Raw genomic sequence first — 22,670 nt, 5'->3', positions numbered from 1 at the left:
TCCATCATGGAGTACTCTCCAATGTGCTACAAGCTGTCCTTATGCTCTTCAGTTCAAGGAAGTGCTTGGCATATTTACTTTATGACTGGAGGGGATGCATGTTCACTCTCCTCTTCAATATCCTCTATATCATCCCTCCTCCTCCTCATCCTCTATATCTCCCTTGTTGTCCTCCTCTTCCTTCTTTTTATTGCTGTTTTCATCCTTGATGACTCCCTTGTTTGCTGCATTGGTCTCTCCTTTAGCTCGGTATGCCGCAGTATTCTTTTCATATTTTTCCTTCAGCTTAGCAACCTTTTATTCATCAGGGTGCCTGTCATCTGTAGCAATGTCATGCCACTTTGCTCACTGTTTGCAGTGTTGCCAATGGGTAGGCCAGGATGTTCTCTTGATTTTTTATGATACTTAGAACAGAACAAGAAAAAGGCTAAAGTCCTCTTGGGTGCATTGTGATCTTTGAAATTCTTTTTGGTTTTTCCTTCAGGAGGGATTTAGGTTTTCATTTCTCTTTCATAATAAGCCTTCTATGTTTCTGCCATGTCTTCAGATTTCCCCTTCTCTTTAGCAGCCACCTCTCTGAGCACTTCTCAAAAAACTCTCAGATGTTCACAGAAGCATCTGAGCACTTCTTGTGCTCCTCTTGGCAAGTCTATACAAAAAATGCCTATGATGACATTTTGCCTTTTGACTTTTCAGGATCTCTCTCTGCCCATGTTATTTTTTCTCATCAAGTCACACGGTCATCTAGTGCCCATATGCCTCTCACTTTCCTGGAGCTGTCTCTATGGAACACAATGTATTATAATTTGTAGTAGTGTTTTTGATAGATATTTTAATCCTAACTTCTATTTGAGAGTATTTCAGGCATGGAAAGCCAAGACACTCTGGCAAAAAAAATGACCTAAATGAAAGATCTCTGTGAGATACCAGCAGAAAGAACGGGCCATCAAAGAAGGAGGTACCTTTCTCTGAAGGGAGGAGAGAACTTCCACTTTGACTATGGCCTTGTCTAAATAAGATCGGAGTTGGCAGACTCAAGAGGCTTCCACAGCCATGGCAACACATGACAAGAGCCTCGGGTGATTACTGATGCCATAAATAAGAGTGTCAATTGTTAAATCAACAACAGGAGTCATTGTGCACTTACTCCCCATGTAGGCTCTGTTTCCTTAATGTGTTTTACTATGTGAATTAATGCTATAACTAGTACTCAAACAGTACTTTATACTTTGTGTTTCTGTGTGGGTGCAAACTGTTGAAATCTCTACTTAGTATATATTAAATTGATCTTCTGTATAAAAAGAGAATTGATAATGAATCTTGATGTGAATGGGATGGGAGGCAGCGGGAGATGGGATGGGAGGGAGTGGGAGATGTGATGGTTGCGGGTGGGAGGGAGGTCATGGGGAGGAAAAGCCGCTATAACCCAAAAGTTGTACTTTGGAAATTTATATTTATTGAATAAAAGTATAAAAAAGAAAAAATAGAAAAAACCTTCTTTTTGAATACACACTATTATATTGATTACTTTATGTAACCATTTCTCAATTTACCCTCTGAGACTGTGCATCTGAGATAATTTTCTGTTTGCTGAAATTTCAGAGTTCAAATTTCCTGTCTGTTGAAGTGCATTTGTTGTTTTGTCTGAATGTATTTTTAATTTACCCTCATTCTTTTTTAAAATAGGATTTATTTATGTGAAAGGCATCAGAATAACACACACACAAGAGGGACAGATAGGAAAAATGAGAGAGAGAGAGAGAGAGAGAGAGAGAGAGAGAGAGAAACTAACTTTCATCTGCCTGGTTCACTCCTCAAATGGTCCCAACAGCTAGGTCTGGGCCAGGCCTAAACCAGAAACCAGAAACTACATCCTGGTCTCCCAGATAGATGGCAGGGGTCCAAGCACTTGGCCATCTTTCACTGCCTTTCCAGTGCATTAAAGTGAAGCTAGGCCAGAAGCAGAGCCATGACACTGTCTCCTACTCTCATTCTTGGGAGATACTTTCACTTTGAAAGATTTTAAATGTGAATTACTTTCTCTCAGTACTTTGAACACATTGTTCAATATTTACTGCAGTTTTCTCTTTTTGTTGCTGATTAAACTTTAATGTGATAAATGTCAGTGAGGATTTTTTATTTACTCTGTTTGAAATATGTTCAGTTATTAAACCTGCAGGTTGGCACTATTAATTAGATTGGAAATTTGTCAGTGATATCACTTTAAATTTTGCCATCTTGCCCATTTCAGACTTTTTACTATGCCCTTAAGCTCTATTTTGTATTTTCCATGTCTGTCTCCCTGTACTAGATTCTGGGTATGTCTTCTAGTTTATATTCTAGCTACTGATTCTCTCTTCAGATGTCTATAATCTGGTGTTTTTAACTATCTGTTGAATTTTAACTATCAATTATCATATTTTTTATTTCTAGACATTCTATTTAGGACTTCTTTTTTAATTCTTTTCTTACTACCTGACTATATTTTTTAAACTTAATTACTTTAAAACATATAACCACAGTTATTTGATAGTCTGTGTTTGGTAACTTCATTATCTAAAGTCTTTTTTTGGAGTCTGTTAATTCGGTCTTGTGGTTACTTCTTTTTTCATGGTGCCTTTTTTCTTTATGGACTATTATTTAGTTTTTTTTTTTTTTTTAATTACAGACAACTCATTTTCTTTGGATTGCATTTCCTGTTTTTTTTTATTATTTTAATTTTTTTTTGACAGGCAGAGTGGACAGTGAGAGAGAGAGAGACAGAGAGAGACAGGTCTTCCTTTTCCTTTGGTTCACCCCCCAATGGCCGCTGCGGCTGGCACGCTGCGGCCAGCACACTGTGCTGATTTTGGATTGCATTTCTGATAATTCTTTGAGGATAGCAATATAGACAGGTTTCTCCAGAAGAGATACAAATTTACTTTTTCCAGGCATTTTAGGGCACTACTCACTTGGGACCACTCCAAATTAAATTCTTTGCTTGAGGTTTTAGAGAAGATCACTCAGGTAGTATGAATATGGGCTACAAATTAGCATTATACTAGACAGTGGCTCCAAATTCTCAGGATGATTCTGCACCACTCCTCCCTAATCTGTTCAACAGCAAATTTCAAGAAACTAGCTGTGAAAATTTGTATAGGGCAAAACTCCTTTGGTGGCTCAGCTTTACAGTAGGAAGATATTCTATGAGACTGCTTAGATCCTAGATTTTTGTTTCCTGTTCCCTTTTTATCCGGTAGGCCATGAAAAACAAAGTTCAATTTCACTCTGTGAGTTAAATATCCACAAGATAAAAGCTAGCTGCTTATCTTTCTGGGTTCTTATCAATATTTATATCTTTGTCTTAAGGATTCCTTATACTGTTACCAACACATCATTGTATTTAAGGTTTGAAAAATGCTGAATCAGGAGTTTATGATTATTTTGAGGGATCATCCATAAAGATCCTGAGCTTCTCCATTGTTGAAACAGTAGATTATTCATATATCCCTAAAAGACAATTTTAACTGCCAAAGAATTAGAAGTAGTATGGTATATTCAAATTGTTATCAATTGTTATGTACTTAATTAAGTAGGTAATAATCTCAACATATTTTTACTTTAAATTGTTTACATATAAAATACAACATTTATTACAAGGGATGTTTTTCTATACTTACAGTGTAATCTTTCATTAAGATGATCAAGAGATTGTAGGATCTTCTGTTCTTCAGCTGATAATGCACAGATGTTGAATTGCTGAGTCTTATTTAAAGCCAGACTTGGTTTCTCTCTCTGCTTGCTCTTTATTAAAGCTAAAATTTCATCCTCAGGTACTGATGCATTCACCAGGTTTTCAGCCATCAGAAACTCAGAAGTACTATCTGAAACTACATAAACTTGTCATCAATTATTATCTTATTCATTTTGCCTTTGGGATCAGCCTTTGCACATACTTAGCTGACACAAGTTTGCAGGTATCCACTTTACAAATAGTAACACAGTAAATATTCTGATACTCTACATTTTATTTATCAGGATAGTCTACATTTAGTATCTTAACATTCCTAATAAAATATTCAAAATGATGGCAGTGAGGTAATAAAATTTTTCTAGTGTAACCTGACCTAAAGAAAAAATTACATTATGCTCAGAAGTTTTTGGGTTGTATTTTTGTTATTCATTGGTAGTATAAATAGAAATGGAAGGAGACTGTCTTTATAATGGTAGTAAAATGAGTTGAAAGAGTAAGAGAGAAGGAACTTAAGGAAATATTAGAAAATTGAACCAATAGTTGAATAAAACTGACAACCTAGAAACAGATCCAATTAGATTAAAAACATACAATCAAACAAACATCAAAGACTTGAGAGGAAGACAGAGAGAGTGAGCTATCTTCCATCCATTTTTTTTTTCATTCTCCAAATCATAGCAATGGTTGGTGCTAGGCCAGGCTGAAGTCAGGAGCCAGAAACTATCCAGGTCCCCCATGTAGGAGGCAGGGGCCCAGGTACTCGGGCAATCTTCCTGCATTCCCAGGCACATTAGAAGGGATATAGATTGAAAAGGGAGTAGACAGGACTGGACTGGTGCTCCAATTTGGGATGCAGTTTATTAAGAAGCAGCATAACCCATTATATAACAATGTCAGCCCAAAATTAATTTAATGTGCAGTATTTCATTCAACAAGTATTTACTGGGTACTAATTACATGCAAGGTACTATAGTTTTAATTATGGCAATCTATCCAAAGAAATAATTGAAAAATAAGGAAATAGATTCTTATAGAAAGATGTTCAATAATCATTATCTAGAATAAATAAAAATTGGCAATAACCTGAGCAAGCAAAGGTGAGGGCAGTTCAAGTTCTAAATGGTGGTTTAACAGTTAAATAATATCTAAACACATGAAAAAACACACCTAAGAAAACAAAAACATTGGGAATACAGTTCAGAGGAAAATATTTAAAATAAAACGTACCTTCGTCAATATTAGATGTACCCCTTATAGTTTGTTTTGGCTCACTTGAAACTAGCTGGACACTTGGTCCAAAATTCTGTAAAAACACAATATTAAGCCAGAACATAGAGCTTTGTTTAAAATTAATGATAGTGTGTGTGTGTATATGTATATATATGTATATAATTGTATATATACATTTATATATATATATAAACTTTAAAAACTTTCAATTGCTCTATTTTCAACTATCATTACTTATGTAAGTTGTCTCTCTCTGTATTTTTTTAAAAAAGATTTTATTTATTTATTTGAGAGGTAGAGTTACAGACAATGAGAGGGAGAGACAGAGATAAAGGTCCTCCTTCCATTGGTTCATTGCCCAAATGGCTCAGTGGCCAGAGCTACGCCAATCCGAAGCCAGGAGCCAGGAGCTTCTTTGGGTCTCCCGTGCAGATGCAGGGGCCCAAGGACTTGGGCCATCTTCTACCACTTTCCCAGGCCATAGCAGAGAGCTGGAATGGAAGAGATGTAGCCAGGACGAGAACCGGAGCCCATATGGGATGCTGGCGCCACAGGCAGAGGCTCAACCTACTGCGCCACTGAGCTGGCCTTGTCTCTCTATATAGTTTAAAGATTTCTTAATTCGAGTTACTGAGAGAGATACAGAGCAGTATCTTCCATCTACTGGTTCTCTCTCCAATTAGCTGCAATAGACAGTGCTGGGTGGAGCAGAAGCCAGGAGAAATGAACTTGAACTTAATCTGAGTCTGCCACATGGGTGGTAGAAGCCCAAGCACTTGGGTCATCTGCTGCTTTTCCCAGGCCATTAGCAGGGAACTGGATCAGAAATGGAGCAGCTGGAACATGAACTAGAGCCCACATGGGATGTTGGCATTATGTGCGGTGACTTTACCCACTATGTCACAACACTGGCTCCATTGTATATATTTTTTTGAGCAGAAATCATTGCTTACAGGAATAAGGCCTTCCTATAAAAGATGAATATTAAATAAAACATAGCATTTCCACTGAAAAATTTCCAGCTTGCAGAGTTGTCTTGGATATTATGAAGAGGGAAAGTAAGTTAGTTAGTAATCAAAAGTGTTAAGTAAAGGAAAGATTAAAAATTACATTAAAGTTTACACCTGGTTGTTTGTTATTATAAGGGTAAATCACAACTACTAGTTAAAACCCTGATTGTGACTATTGCCAAGGATAGGTAATATTTTACATGAGGAAACTTAAAAACACAAATAGCCAACCCATACTTCATATAACCTAGAAAAGGGGAATTTCAGCACAGGCAATAGTTAAGTCCACCTATTCTATACTATCTGAGAGACATGTAGTTCTACTTTCCTTCTTTATGCCCATGCTGTTTTACTTTTGAAAAGGTTTGTTTTCTTTCAGACAAAATTGCCTGGGTCTGACTACATTTAGTGTTTGTTCTGTCTCATCTGAAGAATAGCTGATGCAGATTTTTAAAATTTTTTATTATTAATTTAAAATTTTTAAAATTTTTTTGAAAGGTAGAATTACAGAGAGAGGGAATGATAGAGAGAAAGGTCTTCTATCTGCTGGTTCACTCCCCATGTGGCTGTAATGGCTGGAGCTGAGCTGATCTGAACCAAGGAGCCAGGAAATTCTCCTAGGTCTCCCAAGTGGATGCAGGAGCCCAAGGACTTGGGCCATCTACTGCTTTTCTGGACCATAACAGAGAGCTGGATTGGAAGAAGAGCAGCCGGGACATGAACCAGTGCCCAGATGGGATGCCAGCACCACAGACGGAGGCTTAGCCCACTACACCACAGTAGAGCTGGATCCATTGATGCAGATTTTTGACATAGCTCTCCTTCAGTACTTTTCATAGTCCTACCTTATCCCAATTATAGACTCAAGACACTTTGGACTGCAATGCTGATGAAAATTGGCAATTGTGCATTTTCTATTGTTCATCTCTTAGATTATCTACACACAGAAATGATGGGCTACAAAAAAATCCAATATGTGTCTAAACAAGATAAGAGTCGGAGAACTCAGAGGGCTTCCATAGCCTTGGAAACTCATGACTGGAGCATAGGGAGATTACTGATGCCATAGACAGGAGTGTCAATTGGTAAAGTCAACAACAGGAGTCACTGTGCACTTACTCCTCATGTAGGATCTCTGTCCTTAATGTGCTGTGCATTGAGATTTAATGCTATAACGAGTACTCAAACAATATATTTCACTTTGTGTTTCTATGGGGGTGCAAACTGTTGAAATCTTTACTTAATGCATACTAAACTGATCTTCTGTAAAAAAAAAAAAAGAAATTATCAATTCCCAACTTGACTCTCACTGGGATTAAACATGACAATAGGTCTGATCTGATTTCATCATCATTTAAAAAAATCATCTATTATTTTTCACTTTATGTTTCTGTGTGGGAGCAAACTGTTGAAATCCTTACTTAATGTATACTAAGCTGATCTTCTGTATATTAAGATAATCGAAAATGAATCTTGATGTGAATGGAAGGGGAGAGGGAGTGGGAAAGGGGAGGGTTGTGGGTGGGAGGGACGGTATGGGGGGGAAGCCATTGTAATCCATAAGTCTTACTTTGGAAATTTATATTCATTAAATAAAAGTTTAAAAAAAAATTGAGAGGCCGGCGCCGCGGCTCACTAGGCTAATCCTCCACCTTGCGGCGCCGGCACACCGGGTTCTAGTCCCGGTCGGGGCGCCGGATTCTGTCCCGGTTGCCCCTCTTCCAGGCCAGCTCTCTGCTGTGGCCAGGGAGTGCAGTGGAGGATGGCCCAGGTGCTTGGGCCCTGCACCCCATGGGAGACCAGGAAAAGCACCTGGCTCCTGGCTCCTGCCATCGGATCAGCGCGGTGCGCCGGCCGCAGCACGCCAGCCGCGGCGGCCATTGGAGGGTGAACCAACGGCAAAGGAAGACCTTTCTCTCTGTCTCTCTCTCTCACTGTCCACTCTGCCTGTCAAAAAAAAAAAAAAAAAAATTGAGAGTATAATGGAGATTACCAGAGGCTTGGAAGAGAAAGGGGTTGGAAAAGGGTTGGTTAATAGGTACTAAGTAATAGGAGAAAGTAGTTTTGGCATTCTATTGCAAAAGGGTGGTTACAGATAGTGATAGTGTATTGTATATTTTTTAAATCTAGAAGAAAGCATTTGGAATATGTTCACCATAAATAAAGATAAATGTTTGAGGAGATAGATGCTTTTACTCTGATTTGAATACTACATGCTATATAGATGTATTGAAGCTTTACATGTTACCCCATAAATATGTATAATTTTTATATATTGATTATAAATAATAAAACAAAATGGAAAAAATTAAATTTTAAAAAAATCCAATATGATAAAGTTCATGGTGACAAAGGTCACTGCTATAGCAACTGAACACTTCCTTGGACTTTGGAATAAAAAAAAACATACAAAAAAGTTGAAAAATTTAAACTTAAAAACTTGAGTTTGATTCAGGATGACTGACATATCTCAAAACTATAAAGACTTTGGAAGATGTGTAAATGGATATGTGAGTAGAAGATGTGTATACAAAAGTAGAAGTGAGGCTTCTGCAAAGAAGGATAAAATTGAATTCTAAAGACAGTAAAATAAAATATAAATGAATAAGAAATAGGAAAATAAAATAAGACCCACAAAAATAAAAAATAAATTTAGAGAGAGTACTAGGTTAATAGACATTTAAAGTTTAGTTTATTTCTTATTATAACAAGTATATGCCATTTTTAAATTTAAAATATATTAATAAAAACAAATTAAGGTAAAAGTGAATTCATTAATGAATTTTGAATGTCTGATGGGAACAACATGGAAGTTAAAATGGATATTTAGACATTATTATATTTGTAATTAAAAAGTCAAGTTGGTAATTAAGTACCGCATTTGCTAATAAGCAATAAGAACATTGGTGATGGGACTGACTATATTTACATGACTAAATGATTAATTTTGCTGATAAGATTAGAACATGGTTGACTATTCTTTATAATAACAATTTCCTCCCTATTATAATCAATATTTTCTATAATATGCAAATGCTAGGACCCTCAGTCTATAATTTAGAATATAAATTCTTTATAAGGTAGCCTTAAAAAATGTCCTACATAAAGGACTTCTGTGGATGAGACCCCAGTGGAAAGAAGTGGCCACCAAAGAAGGATGTACTTTTCTCTGAAGGGAGGAGAGAACTTGCACTTTGCTTATGGCCTTGTTGAGCTAGTGGACCCAAAAGGCTTCCATAGCTGAGGCAGCTCAAGTCAAGAGCCTTGGGTGATCAGTGATGTCCTATGTTAAGTTATTTGTTAAGTAAACAAGAGTCACTGTGCACAAATTTCCCATGTAGGACCTCTGTCCCCAAACAGTTGTTATCATGAGACTTAACAGTAAAACTTGGTCTCAAGAATCACTTCCTTTTTGTGTATTAAATGGAGGATATTATTATGTCTCATAAATTATAGTTATGTCCAAGAGCTCACAAAAGATGCATCATACTTGGGTTCTTCCTTAAAGATAATTGAGTTTCTAAAAGGAAAGAAGGGAGAGAAAGGAAGGGAAAAAAGGGGAAGAAGGCAGGAAAAGAGGAAGGGGGAAAAAGAAAGCAAATCACCTTCAAGAAGCAATAATATGGAAAAGCCCTTGTCTAGAGTGTTGGGAACAGTTTTCTTAGTTTTTTATATTCCCTCCCTCCCTCCCTCCCTCCCTCCCTCCCTCCCTCCCTCCCTTCCTTTTCTTTCTTTCTTTCTTTCTTTCTTTCTTTCTTTCTTTCTTTCTTTCTTTCTTTCTTTCTTTCTTTCTTTCTTTCTTTCTTTCTTTCTTTCTCTCAAACAGGAGAGAGAGGAGGAAGTGGAGGAGGGGGAGGAGAGTGGGTGGGAGGGTAGGTATGGTGGAAAGAATTACTATATTCCTAATGTTATATTTATGAGATACATACAAATTAAAAAACAATAAAAGGTAACCTATATCAGTGTTTTTTTAAAAAATAAGTGGTATTTACAGTATAAACTGTGAGTAAAGTATTATTTACTTACTGCTTTATATTTTAAAATACTTTTAATACTAAAAGATTTTTAATATTCTAAAGTCAATTTTTTTTTCTAAAGTCAATATTTGAATCAAGTTAGACTTCTGGAAAATGTTGTATTTGGATCACAGTTACTTAGCTCTCACAAGATTACCTCCAGTCATTTAAAAATTATGTTTTTGGGTTTCATTGAAGATCTGTAGCTCAAACAGCCATTTGAAACTCACTATTTATTTGTTATTTAAAACTGTCATTAGGGATATATCTATCATGTATTTCAAGATCTATGAAAGTTTTCAGTGTGAAATGTCTTTTAAAAAATTTTACTTCAAATGGTATCACTATCATTATCCTTTGAGAACTAAACAACTCATCTAATTTTCCCTTTTTGCCATTTCTTCCAGAAACCACAAGTCAAATAAGATATTCAATCAGATGGAACTATATTAATTTTGATGATTAGCATACTTGTTTCCTTTATCCTTGGCTCTAATTAAATTTTCTTCCTTTCCAAAAATTTATATTTAAATAACTACAATGAATTTTGTTGGGGAAGTTCACATTTTTTACAGAGTTGGTTGTAAATAATACCAAAATAAAAACAGTGGTTTCTTAAAGTTGATTTGAAACTTTCATCAGTACCTGATTATACTTGTATAGGCTAATTAGAATATAGCAAATAAGTATAGTATAATATTCTAACACAGAGGCTTCAAGTCTGTTTTATGAAAGGTTTTGACTGTATTTATATTAATATTGTTGTATACAATTTAAAGCAAAAACATGGTCCTTTAAGAACATTATTTTCCAAGCAATTTTTTTGCTACTTAATAGAAATTTTTTTACAATACAATACTTACATTAATTTGCTCACTGTACTTCTGTCTTACAGATCCAGGGTTTTGTTTTTTCTGTGCAAAAATATTTCTCTGCTTATTTCCAACAATTCGTTTTCTCCTTGTAACAGTAGAATCTTAAACAAATGCCAGTACAATGTAGAAAAAAAAAGAGTTCAGGCAGGAGAAAAAAATTACCATATTTTGAACCCTGGTATTAAATTATATAATAGAGAACATAGGTTTGAATGTTGAATTAAATTTATGTTAACTATGGTACTATAGCTACCACAAATGTGTATTCACACATCCACATACCATAAACGAAATAACAAAGCTATAAAAAAGCCTTCAACTTTCAAGAAAATGGGTCAATAATTGAACATCTTTCCTGAATAAAAGATAACATAATGCTAGCTAATATTTAGTTAGTATTCATAATTTGATAGACATTTTTCTAAGGGTTATTGGCACTATTATCACTATTATTTTTACAGATAAAGAAATTAAGGCATAAGAGAGTTTAAGTAACTTGACCAAAGTAACTTGACCAAAATCACATAGCTAGTAGAGGGCAAAGCTGGGATTCAGCTCCAATCTATTGGGTTGTAAACTCTAAACTTTTAATATTATGCTAGTAGTAACTTTCATTCTGATTTGTCTTTCAAAGAAATAAATATACTTAAAATATATTTTACATAATAACCCAGGAGATTATGTGTGTGTGTGTATATTTATAAAACATTTATCCTTACAACATATGATATCCACTGGCAGTTTTTTTTTCTAATTTTTATTTATTTATTTTCACTTTTTTTGAAAGGCAGATCTATCTGCTGACTCATTCTCCAAATTCTTGTAACAGGCAGGGCTGCGCTACGTTGAAGTCAAGAGCTGGGAACTTCATGTGAGTCTACCATATAGGAGGCAGGGACCAAAGTTATTGAGCCATCAGTTGCTTCCTGCCAGTAGCCTTAATAGAAAGGTGGATTGGAAACAAAGAGTAGCTGGGACTCCATCTGAAACTTGGATACAGAAGTAGAGGAACTGGGACTTGAACCAAGCACCCAGATATGGGATAAAGGCTACCCAAGTGGCTATTTAACTGCCATACTATAAAACCAACCCCCCACCGGTAGTTTCTATTGAGAATATTAAAATCTAAAATCATGTTTCACAAAAAATATGTTATAAGTCATTAAACTGGTTTCATAGTATACTAATGAGTCATGGCCTACATCATAAAAAACACTGTTACTAGGTTTATTCTCACCCACATGGGTATAAGCTTGATATACTAATTGTTAGTTTCTAGTTATATAATTTTGGCATCAATACAATTTCTATACTAATATGATTGGAATGCTTTGAATTCTTTTCTGCTAAATCTTGCAAAATTCCCATCTTTCTTTTTATGTAGAGCTTTAAAAATACCTTAAATGGAATTTTGACTCCATGGCTTCTACAGCAAGATTTTATGTCATCTTTCAGCCTGCTAACGAATCTTCTGAAGGTAAGTTCTATTAACACTTTTTATGTTTTGATTGGATGATTTACCTTTGCAATTCATTATTCATTATGCATGGATTAAGTTTTGTGGGCTGTAGATGAATGATCCCAGAAGTGTGATTAAAAACGTTCATGTATTGTTTTATTCAGATACATACACTTAAATATTATTCAGTAATACAATAGCCAAGAACCTCTGTATTTTTGTAAAATATAATATAGTTTAAATTAATATCCATGGCCAAATTTGTGGTTCCATATGATAATTCTAGATATGACAGTTTTACTACAAAAACCTCAAAAGATTGGCTACTAATTTTCAATAAAGTATTATACAATATATTTTTAAATCAGTGGTATTCTTAATTGTAAGAATATGGGGAATTATCAGAGATATTCACAAAAAAACACTTTAGAAAATATCTCAGAAGTTAATGAGTTCAATCTAGCTAATTCATGTATCTAAATTATTCACAGGTGAACATTCATCTTCTGTTTGAATAGTATAGAGATGGAGAGTCACTACCCAATGGGTCATTGTCTTCTATTGCTGCTTAGCTTAAATCCTTCCTTATGTTGATCTAAAAACATCCCTGCATTTTAGCCCATTCATTTTAGTTGTTTACTTCTGATTTCTCATAATAATCCTTCAAGTATTTTTACATAGCTGTGATGTCTCTTAAGGTTATACTCCTTTAACTTATCTTCAGGTGAAACACACCCTCTAGTAGTCCTAGATTACCATGTTTGCTTATATATCCCTTAAAATGTTACCTAAAAGAATGTAGAATACAACAGTATTGATTACTATTGCCTAAAATTATTACTTAGAATTATTTTAACTTTATATCACCTGTGATAAATATCTAGGTTTTGTTTAGTTTTGTGTATGTGTATTTTTCTGGAAGAATTGTTGTCAATATGGATACTTTTCATGTTGGAATTGTAAAACTGATTTTAAAGAGACTAAATTCATATAGGCAAATATAAAGGAATAGAATACATTAAAACCTTTTATTCATCAAAAAGAGTGAAATAACATTCACAAATTGGAAGAAAATATTGCAACACATTTAATCTATTTGAGGTTTGTATCAGTATACAATTAGTAATAAAGAGCCTCCCAACAGAAAAAGCCTGGGACCAAATGGCTTCACTGATGAATTCTACCAAACTTTTAAAGAAGAGCTAATTCCAATCCTTCTTAAACAATTCAAAATAACTGAGGCCAGCACTATCTTAATTTTTAATTTCCAAATCAGAAAAAGATATAACAAAAAAAGAACTATAAACTAATAACTCTGATGAACACAGATGCAAGAATCCTCAACAAGATATACCAAATCAAATCCAAAAACATAAAAAATAACCCACCCAGACCAAATGGGATTTATCCCAGTGATTCAAGCATGGTTCAACATATGCAAGTCAATAAATATGATACATCACATTAACAAAATGAAGGATAAGAAACATGATAGATGCACAGAGAGCATTTGATAAAATAAAACATGCATTCATTATAAATACCTTAAAATTGTGTATAAAAAGGAACATACCTCAACACAATTGAGGCAAGGATGACCACTCATGATTACTATTCAATATAGTTCTAGAAGATTTAGCCAGATTCATTAGACAAGAAAAAGACATGAAAGGAATACAAATTGGAAAGGAGGAAGTCAAATTATTCCTGTTTTCAGATTATATGAACTGTTGGGCGAGGTAGGAGCAAAGGAACCCAGTAATGCACTACTGGAACTCATAAGAGAGTCTAGCAAAGTGGCAGAATGTAAAATCAACATACAAAAATCAACAGCATTTGTACACACAAACCATGCCATGGCTGAGAAAGAACTTCTGAGATCAGTCCCATAGAGAATAGTTACCAAAAAAATCTAAACACAGAATAAACATAACCAAGGATGTGAAAAATCACTACAATGAAAACTACAAAACACTAAGGAAAGAAATAGATGATTAATAATGGAAAAATTTTCCACATTTGTGGATTGGGAGAATTGATATAATCAAAATGCCCATATTATACAAAACAGTAAAATACCAAGAATCTTATCAACTTAGAAGTAAAGATCCTATGATTCATATGACCCTGTACAGTCAAAGCAATTTTAAACAACAAAAACAAAGCCAGAGGAATCACAATACCAGATTTCAATACATACTACAGGACTGTTAAAATCAAAACAGTTTGGTATTGGCTCGTAAACAGACACATTGGACCAACGGAACAGAATAAAAACACAAGAAATTAATCCACACACCTTCAACCAACTAATCATTGACAAATGAGCTAAAATCACTCCTTGGAGGAAGGACAATCTCTTCTACAAATGGTGTTGGGAAAACTGGATCTTCACATGTAGGAGTTACAAAAAAGACACCTACTCATACCCTGTGGAAAAATCAAGTCACAATGGATCAAGGATCTAAACCTAAGACTCGAAACTTTAAATTCTAGAGAAAACAGGGGAAACACTGTAAGACATTGGCCTAGGCAAAGACTTCTTGGATAAGACCCCAGAAGCATAGGCAATAAAGCAAAAATGGACAGATGGTATTATATCAAGCTAAGAAGCTTCTGCACAGCAAAGGAAATACTCAACAAAATGAAGAGGCAACAGAATTCTACTTTATTACTGGTTCAATTACACTTGGTGGAAATCTAGCTTGATTCCACATCTTAGCTATTCTGAGTTGATCTGCTATAAATATGGGGGTACAGATAAGTCTTTCATATGCTGATATTATTTGGTTTTGGTAAATTCCCAGGAGTGGAATAGCTGGGTCATATGGTAGATATATTTTCAGATTTCTGAAGATTCTCTATACTGTCTAACATAATGGTTATACTCGTTTACATTCCTACCAACAGTGTAGTAGGGTAACTTTTTCTCCACATTTTTACAAGGATTTGTGATTTTTTGATTTCTGGATGATAGCCATTCTAACCAGGATGAGGTGAAACCTATTAGTTGCATTTCACTGAAGGCTATGATCCTGAGCATTTTTTCATTTCTGTTGGCCCATTTGTATTTCATCCTTTGAAAAGTGCCTGATGTCTTTTGTCCATTCCCTAAATGGATTGTTTTGTTGTTGAGTTTCTTGAGCTCCTTATGAATCCTGGATTTTAATCCTTTATCAGATATATATATATCTTGCAAATATTTTCTCCCCATTCAGTTGCCTCTTAACTTTTTGAGTGTTTCATTTATTGTGCAGAAGCTTCTTACCTTGATGCAATCCAACCTATTTTTGCCTTTATTTCCTATGCTTCTGAGGTTGCATCCAAGAAGTCTTTTCCTTAGCCAATGTATTGAAATGTTTCCCATATGTCTTCCTCTAGTAATCTGATGGATTAAGGTCTTAGATTTAGATCTCTGATCCATTGTGAGTTGACTTTTGTATAGGGCATGCAGCAGGATCTTATATCAAACATCTGCATGTGAAGATCCAATTTTCCCAACACCATTTGTTGAAGAGAATATCTTCTCCAGGGAGTGATTTTAGCTCCTTTGTCAAAAATGAGTTGGTTATAGATGCAAGGATTAATTATTTCTGGGGTCTCTAATCTGTTCTAATTATCCACATATCTAGTCTTGTGCCACTACTAGGCTGTTTTGATCATCACTGCCATGTAATACGTCTTGAAATCTTGTATTATGATGCCTTCAAGTTTATTTTGTTTTGGATTGCTCTAGCTATTCAGGGTCTCTTGTGATTCCATATGGATTTTTTTAAGGAAATTTTTTCCAGATTGAGAATGTGTTTGACTGGGATCACATTGAATCTAAGTTGCACTGAGTAGTACAGACATGTTGATATTAATTTTTCCAATGTGAACATGGAAGATATTCCCACTTTTGTGTATTCTTTCATTTCTTTCCTTAATGTTTTGTAATTTTCATTGTAGAGAGCTTTCACATCCTTGGTTAAATTTATTCCAAAGTATTTAAACTTTTTTGTAGCTATTCTAAATGGGAATGATCTTACAATTGTTTCTTAGCCATGTATTGTTTGTTTATACAAGTGCTATTTATTTATTTTTATTTTATTTCCTGCAACTTTGACAAACTATCTTCTGAATTCTAATAATGCCTTAGTGGAGTCTTTTGGTTTCCATATATATAGGATCATATCATTTGCAAACAGGGATAATGGTTCACACACCAAATTGCTGCAATAGCAGGGAATGGGTCAGGCATTAAACCAGGAGCCAGGAGTCAGGAGTCTCATGTGAGTCTCTCATATGGATGCAGGGGCCCAAGTACTCCACTGCTTTTCCAGGAATATTAGCAGGGAGTTGGACAGAAGTGGAGCACCTGGAACTCGTACCTGCACCCATATGGAGTGCCAGTATCACAGGCAACAGCTTATCCTCGTACACCATAATAGTCCCCTCTAGAGTTTCTTGTTAATTTTTCACTTCATTCCATGTGGTCCGAAAAGATACATGATATGATTTCAATTTTTCTTGAATTTTTGAGATTTGTTTTATGGCCTAGCATAGGTATATCCTAGAGAAATTTTCATGCACTGATGAAAAGAATGTGGATTCTGCAGCTGTGGGATAAAATGTTCTATAGATATCAATTTGTTCCATTTGTTCCACAGAGTAGATTAACTCTGTTGTTTCTGTTGATTTTTTTTCTAGTCGATATGTCCATTGATGAAAGTGGGTGTTGAAGTCCTCCAGTATTATTGTATTGGAACATATATCTCCTTTTATGTCCATTAACATTTGTTTTAAATAGCCAGGTCTCCTAGCATTGCATGCATACACATTTACTATAGTCACATCTTCCTGTTGACTTGATCCCTTAATCATTACATAATTTCTTGTCTCTTTTAACAGTTTTTTTCTTAAAATCTATTTTGTCTGATATTAGTATGGCTACTGTGCTCATTTTTAATTTCTGTCTGCATGGAACATCTTTTTCCAGTCTTTTAGTCTGTATCTTTGTTGGTGAGGTTTCTTGTAGGCATCAAATAGAGGAATCTTGTTTTTTAATCCATTCAGCCAATATGTATATTTTAATTGGACAATTTAGGCCATTTATATTCAAGGTTAATATTTATAAGTAACGATTTGATCCTGCGAATTTCCCATACATATTTCTGTTTCTTGTTCTGGATTTCTTTTGTACTTCGAGATTTTCTGCCTTCACATTCTTTCATGATGCTATTTTTCTTTTTCTGTATGTAGAACAGCCTTAGATATCATTTGTAAGGCTGGACAAGTGGGGACAAATTCCTTCAACTTGTTTTTGAAGGTCTTTATTTCACCTTCATTTATTAAACAGAGCTTCAGTAGATGCAGTGTTCTGGGGTGACATTGTTTTTAGGACTTTGACTCTCTCCATTCTCTCCTAACCTGTAGGGTATATGATGAAAAAAATCAGCTGTTAATCTAAATGAAGATCCTTTGAAGGTAATCTCACATTTCTCCCACGCACATTTTAGGGTCTTTTATGTTGTACTTTAGAAAATTTGACTATGATGTGTTGTGATGAAGATCTTTACTGATCTATTAGGAGTTCTATGTGCTTGATTGTCCATATCTTTCTCCAAACTAGAGACATTTTATATTATGTCACTGAATAGTTCTTCCAACTCATTCTGTCTTTGTATACCTTCTGAAACTCTTTAGAGACATACATTTTGGTTGCCTGATGGTATCTCATAAATCCTGAACACTATTTTTGGTTTTTCTAATTTTATTTTCTCTGCAATATTTCCAAGATTTGCCTTCCAGCTCAGATATACTTTCTTCTGCCTCACTAAGTCTGTTGCTTTGGCTTTTTACCATGTACTTTGACATACTGGATTCTTCTATTCTAATATTTGTTTAAGAATTCTCCAGTTAAAAGATACTGACTGGCTGAATGGATTGAAAAACAAGACCAATCTATTTGCTGTTTTCAAGAAACACATCTTACCAACAAAGATACATGCAGACTGAAAGTGAAAGGTTAGATAAAGATAGTCCATGCTAACAGAAACCGAAAATAGAGCTGGAGTTGCCATTCTAATATCAGATAAAATAGACTTCAGCATAACAACTGTTAAAAGAGATGGAGAAGGACATTATATAATGATTAAGGGATCAATCCAACAGGAAGATGTGACTATAATAAATGTATATGCTCCAAATTACAGGGCACCTGGCAACATAAAAAATGTTAATAGACCTGAAGGGAGATGTAGACTCCAATACAATAGTAACAGGAGACTTCAATACCCCACATCAGCAATGGACAGATCAACCAGACAGAAAATCAGCAAGGAAACAACAGAGTTAATCAATACTATAGACCAATGCAGCTAACAAATATCTATAGAACTTTTCACCCCAAGTGGCAGAATATGCATTCTTTTTATCAGTGCATAGAACTTTTTCTAGGATAAATCATATGCTAGGCCACAGAGCAAGTCTTAACAAATTCAATGAAATCGAAATCATTCCATGTACCTTCTTTGACCAAAATGGTATAAAGCTAGAAATCAACAACTCAAAAATCTCTAGAATATATGTAAACGCGTGGAGACTGAACAAAATGCTTCTGAATGAACAATGGGTCATAGAAGAAATCTAACGAGAGGGGCCGGTGCTGTGGTGTAGCAGGTAAAGCCACCACCTGCAGTGCTGGCATTTCATATGGGTGCAGATTCGAGTATCCAGCTCTCTGCTATGGCCTGAAAAGGCAGTAGAGGATGGCCAAGTCCTTGGGCCCCTGTGCCCATGTGGGAGACCTGGAAGAAGCTCCTGGCTTCGGATTGGTGCAGCTCCAGCCTTTGTGGCTATCTGGGGAGTGAATCAGCAGATGGAAGACATCTCTCTTTCTCTCTCTCTCTCTCTCTCTCTCTCTGCCTCTCCTTCTCCCTCTGTGTAACTCTGACTTTCAAGTAAATAAGTAAATCTTAAAAAAAATCTAATGAGAGATAAAAAAGTTTCTGGAAACAAATGAAGATGACAATACATCATGCCAAAACCTATGGCATGGGATAAAAAGAAAGCAGTATTAAGAGGAACGTACACAGCAATCAGTGCCTACATTAAGAAACTTGAAAGGAACCAAATAAATGAGCTATCAACACATTTCAAGACCCAGAATATCAACAGCAAACCAAATTCAAAACTAGTAAGATGAAAAAAATAATTGAAATTAGAGAAGAAATAAGCAAAATTGAAACAAAAAAATCAGTGCAATAAAAAGCTGTTTTTTTTTTTTTTAATAAACTAAGTCGATATACCATTGGGGCAACTAACCAAAAAAAAAAAAAAAAAAAAAGAGGGAGAAGACCCAAATAAATAAAATCAGAGATGAAAAAGGAAATGTAACAACAGACACTACAGAAATAAAAAGTATCATCAGAAAATACTGCAAAGAGCTGTATGCCAACAAACCAGGAAACCTAGAAGAAATGGATTTACCTAAAATGAGCCATGAAGATACAGAAAACCTAAACATACCCATAACCAAGATGGAAACTGAATCAGTAATAAAGACCCTATTAACAAAGAAAAGTCCAGGACCAGATGGCTTCACTGCTGAATTCTACCAGACCTTTAAAGAAGAACTAACTCCAAATCTTCTCAAGCTAATCAAAAACAATTGAAAGGGAGGGAATCTTTCCAAATTCTTACAAATGGCCAGCATCACCTTAATTCCTAAACCCAAAAATGATGTAACAGAGAAAGAGAACTACAGACCAGTTTCCCTGATGAACATAGATGCAAAAATCCTCAACAAAATACTAGCCAATTGAATCCTCCAACAACACATCAGAAAGATAATTCCCCCCATCTAAGTGGGATTTATACTTGGTATGCAGGGATGGTTCAACATTTGCAAATCAATAAATTTGATATATCATGTTAATAAATTAAAGAACAAAAACCATATGATTATGTCAATAGATGCAGGGAAAGCACTTGATAAAAAAATAACATCCTTTCATAATGAAAACTCTAAGCAAATTGGGTATAGAAAGAATATTTCTCAACACAATAAAGGCTATTTATGATAAACATACGGCCAGCATTCTATTGAATGGGGAAAAGTTGGAAGCATCCCCACTGAGATTCAGAACCAGATAAGGATGCCCACTCTCACCAGTGCTATTCAATACAGTCCTGAAAGTTTTAGTCAGAGCCATTAAGCAAGAAGGAGAAATCAAAGGGATATAAATTGGGAAAGAGAAAGTCAAACTCTCCCTATTTGCAGATGACATGATCCTACATATAGTGGATCCAAAAGATTCTACTAAGAGATTATTGGAACTCTTAGAAGAGTTAGGTAAAATAGTAGGATATAAATTCAACACACAAAAATCAACAGCCTTTGTATGCACAGACAATGCTATGGCTGATAAGGAACTTCTAAGATCAATCCCATTCACAACAGCTACCAAAAAAATCAAATACCTTGGACCAAATTTAACTAAGGATGTCAAAGATCTCTATGAAGAGAATTACAAAACATTAAAAAAGAAATAGAAGAAGATACAAATAGGAAAATCTTCCATATTTATGGATTGGAAGAATTAATATCATTGAAATGTCCATACTACTGAAAGAAATTTATAGATTCAATGTGATACCAATCAAAATACTAAAGACATTCTTCTCAGATATAGAAAAAATGATGCTGAAATTTATATGAAAACATAAGAGATTTCAATTAGCTAAGCCAATCTTATACAACAAAAATCAAAGCCAGAGGCATCATAATATCAGATTTCAAGACATACTACAGGGTAGTTAGAATCAAAACAGCCTGGTACTGGTACAAAAACTGATGGACAGAACAATGGAACAGAATAGAAACACCAGAAATCATCTCAAGCATCTACAACTAACTTATCTTTGATCTAGGAGCTAAAATCAACTCCTGGATCAAGGATATTCTCTTCAACAAGTGTTGCTGGGAAAACCTGGTTTCCACATGCAGAATATGAAGCAAGACCCCTACCTTACACCTTACACAAAAATCCACTTAAACTGGATTAAAGACATAAATCTATGGCCCGATGTCATAAAATTATTAGAGAGCACTGGGGAAACCCTGTGAAACATTGGCACAGGCAATGAGTTCTTGGAAAAGACCCCAGAAGCACAGTCAATGAAAGCCAAAATTGACATATGGGATTACATCAAATTGAGAAGCTTCTGTACTGCAAAAGAAATACTCAGCAAAGTGAAAAAGCAACCAACAGAATGGGAGAAGTTATTGGTAAACTATATAACCAATAAAGGATTAATAACCAGAATATATAAAGAGATCAAGAAACTCCACAACAGCAAAACAAACAACTCGGTTAAGAAATGGGCAAAGGACTTAAATAGGCATTTTTCAAAATGGAAAACCAAATCGCCAACAAACACATGAAAAAATCCTCAGGATCACTAGCCACCAGGGAAATGCAAATCAAAATCACAATGAGATTTCACCTCATCCCCGTTAGAATGGCTTTCATACAGAAATCAACATCAAATTCTGGTGGGGATGTGGGAGAAAGAGTACCCTAATCCACTGTTGGTGGTAAACTGGTAAAGCCATTATGGAAGACAATATGGAGATTTCTCAGAAATCTGAATATAAACTTAACATATGACCCAACCATTCTATTTCTGGGAATTTATCTAAAGGAAATGAAATTAGCATATGAAAGGGTTATTTGTACCTCCCTTTTTTATATTTTATTTTATTTAATGAACATAAATTTCCAAAGTACAGCTTATGGATTACAATAGCTTCCCCCCCCATAACTTCCCTCCCACCCACAACACTCCCCTCTCCCACTCCCTCTCCCCTTCCATTCACATCAAGATTCATTTTCAATTATCTTTATATACAGAAGATAAATTTAGCATATATTAAGTAAAGATTTCAACAGTTTGCACCCACACAGAAACACAAAGTGTAAAATACTATTTGAGTACTAGTTATAGCATTAATTAAAACACCTAAGAGTAATTGTGTATTAATTACAGAGTTCAACCAATAGTTTTAAGTAGAACATAAAAAATTCTAAAAGGGTAAAGTATTAAGTTCTTTTTTTTCTTTTTCTTTTTTATTTGTTATATAGTTATTTTATTTTTTATTTAATAAATGTGAATTTACAAAGTGCAACTTTTGTATTGTTGTGGCTCCCCCCCCAACCTCCCTCCCTCCCGTGGCCCTCCCCTCTCCTACTCCCTCTCCCATCCCACCCTTCATCAAGTTTCATTTTCAATTACCTTCATATACTGAAGATCAACTTAGTATATACTAAGCAAGGATTTCAACAGGCTGCCCTCACACAACTG

At 35.0% G+C, this 22,670-nt stretch overlaps 1 protein-coding gene across 17 annotated transcripts in view; it reads right to left on the bottom strand.

Annotated features, from left to right (window-relative positions):
* Positions 1 to 22,670, bottom strand: part of CEP126 (centrosomal protein 126) — a 141,310-nt gene that overhangs the window by 64,080 nt on the left and 54,560 nt on the right. For 13 of the 17 annotated variants that reach the window (XM_070077315.1, XM_051849943.2, XM_051849931.2 and 10 more), the window contains 3 exons: positions 10,853 to 10,965; positions 4,961 to 5,036; positions 3,660 to 3,869 (listed from right to left, as the gene is read on the bottom strand). In XM_070077315.1, the coding sequence (XP_069933416.1) occupies positions 3,660 to 3,869; positions 4,961 to 5,036; positions 10,853 to 10,965 (399 nt within the window). The other 4 variants (XM_051849953.2, XM_051849955.2, XM_070077352.1 and 1 more) reach the window with 4 other exon arrangements.

Source organism: Oryctolagus cuniculus, chromosome 1, assembly GCF_964237555.1.
Source record: "Oryctolagus cuniculus chromosome 1, mOryCun1.1, whole genome shotgun sequence".
Classification (NCBI taxonomy): domain Eukaryota; kingdom Metazoa; phylum Chordata; class Mammalia; order Lagomorpha; family Leporidae; genus Oryctolagus; species Oryctolagus cuniculus.
This window is presented reverse-complemented; position numbering and strand designations above follow the sequence as displayed.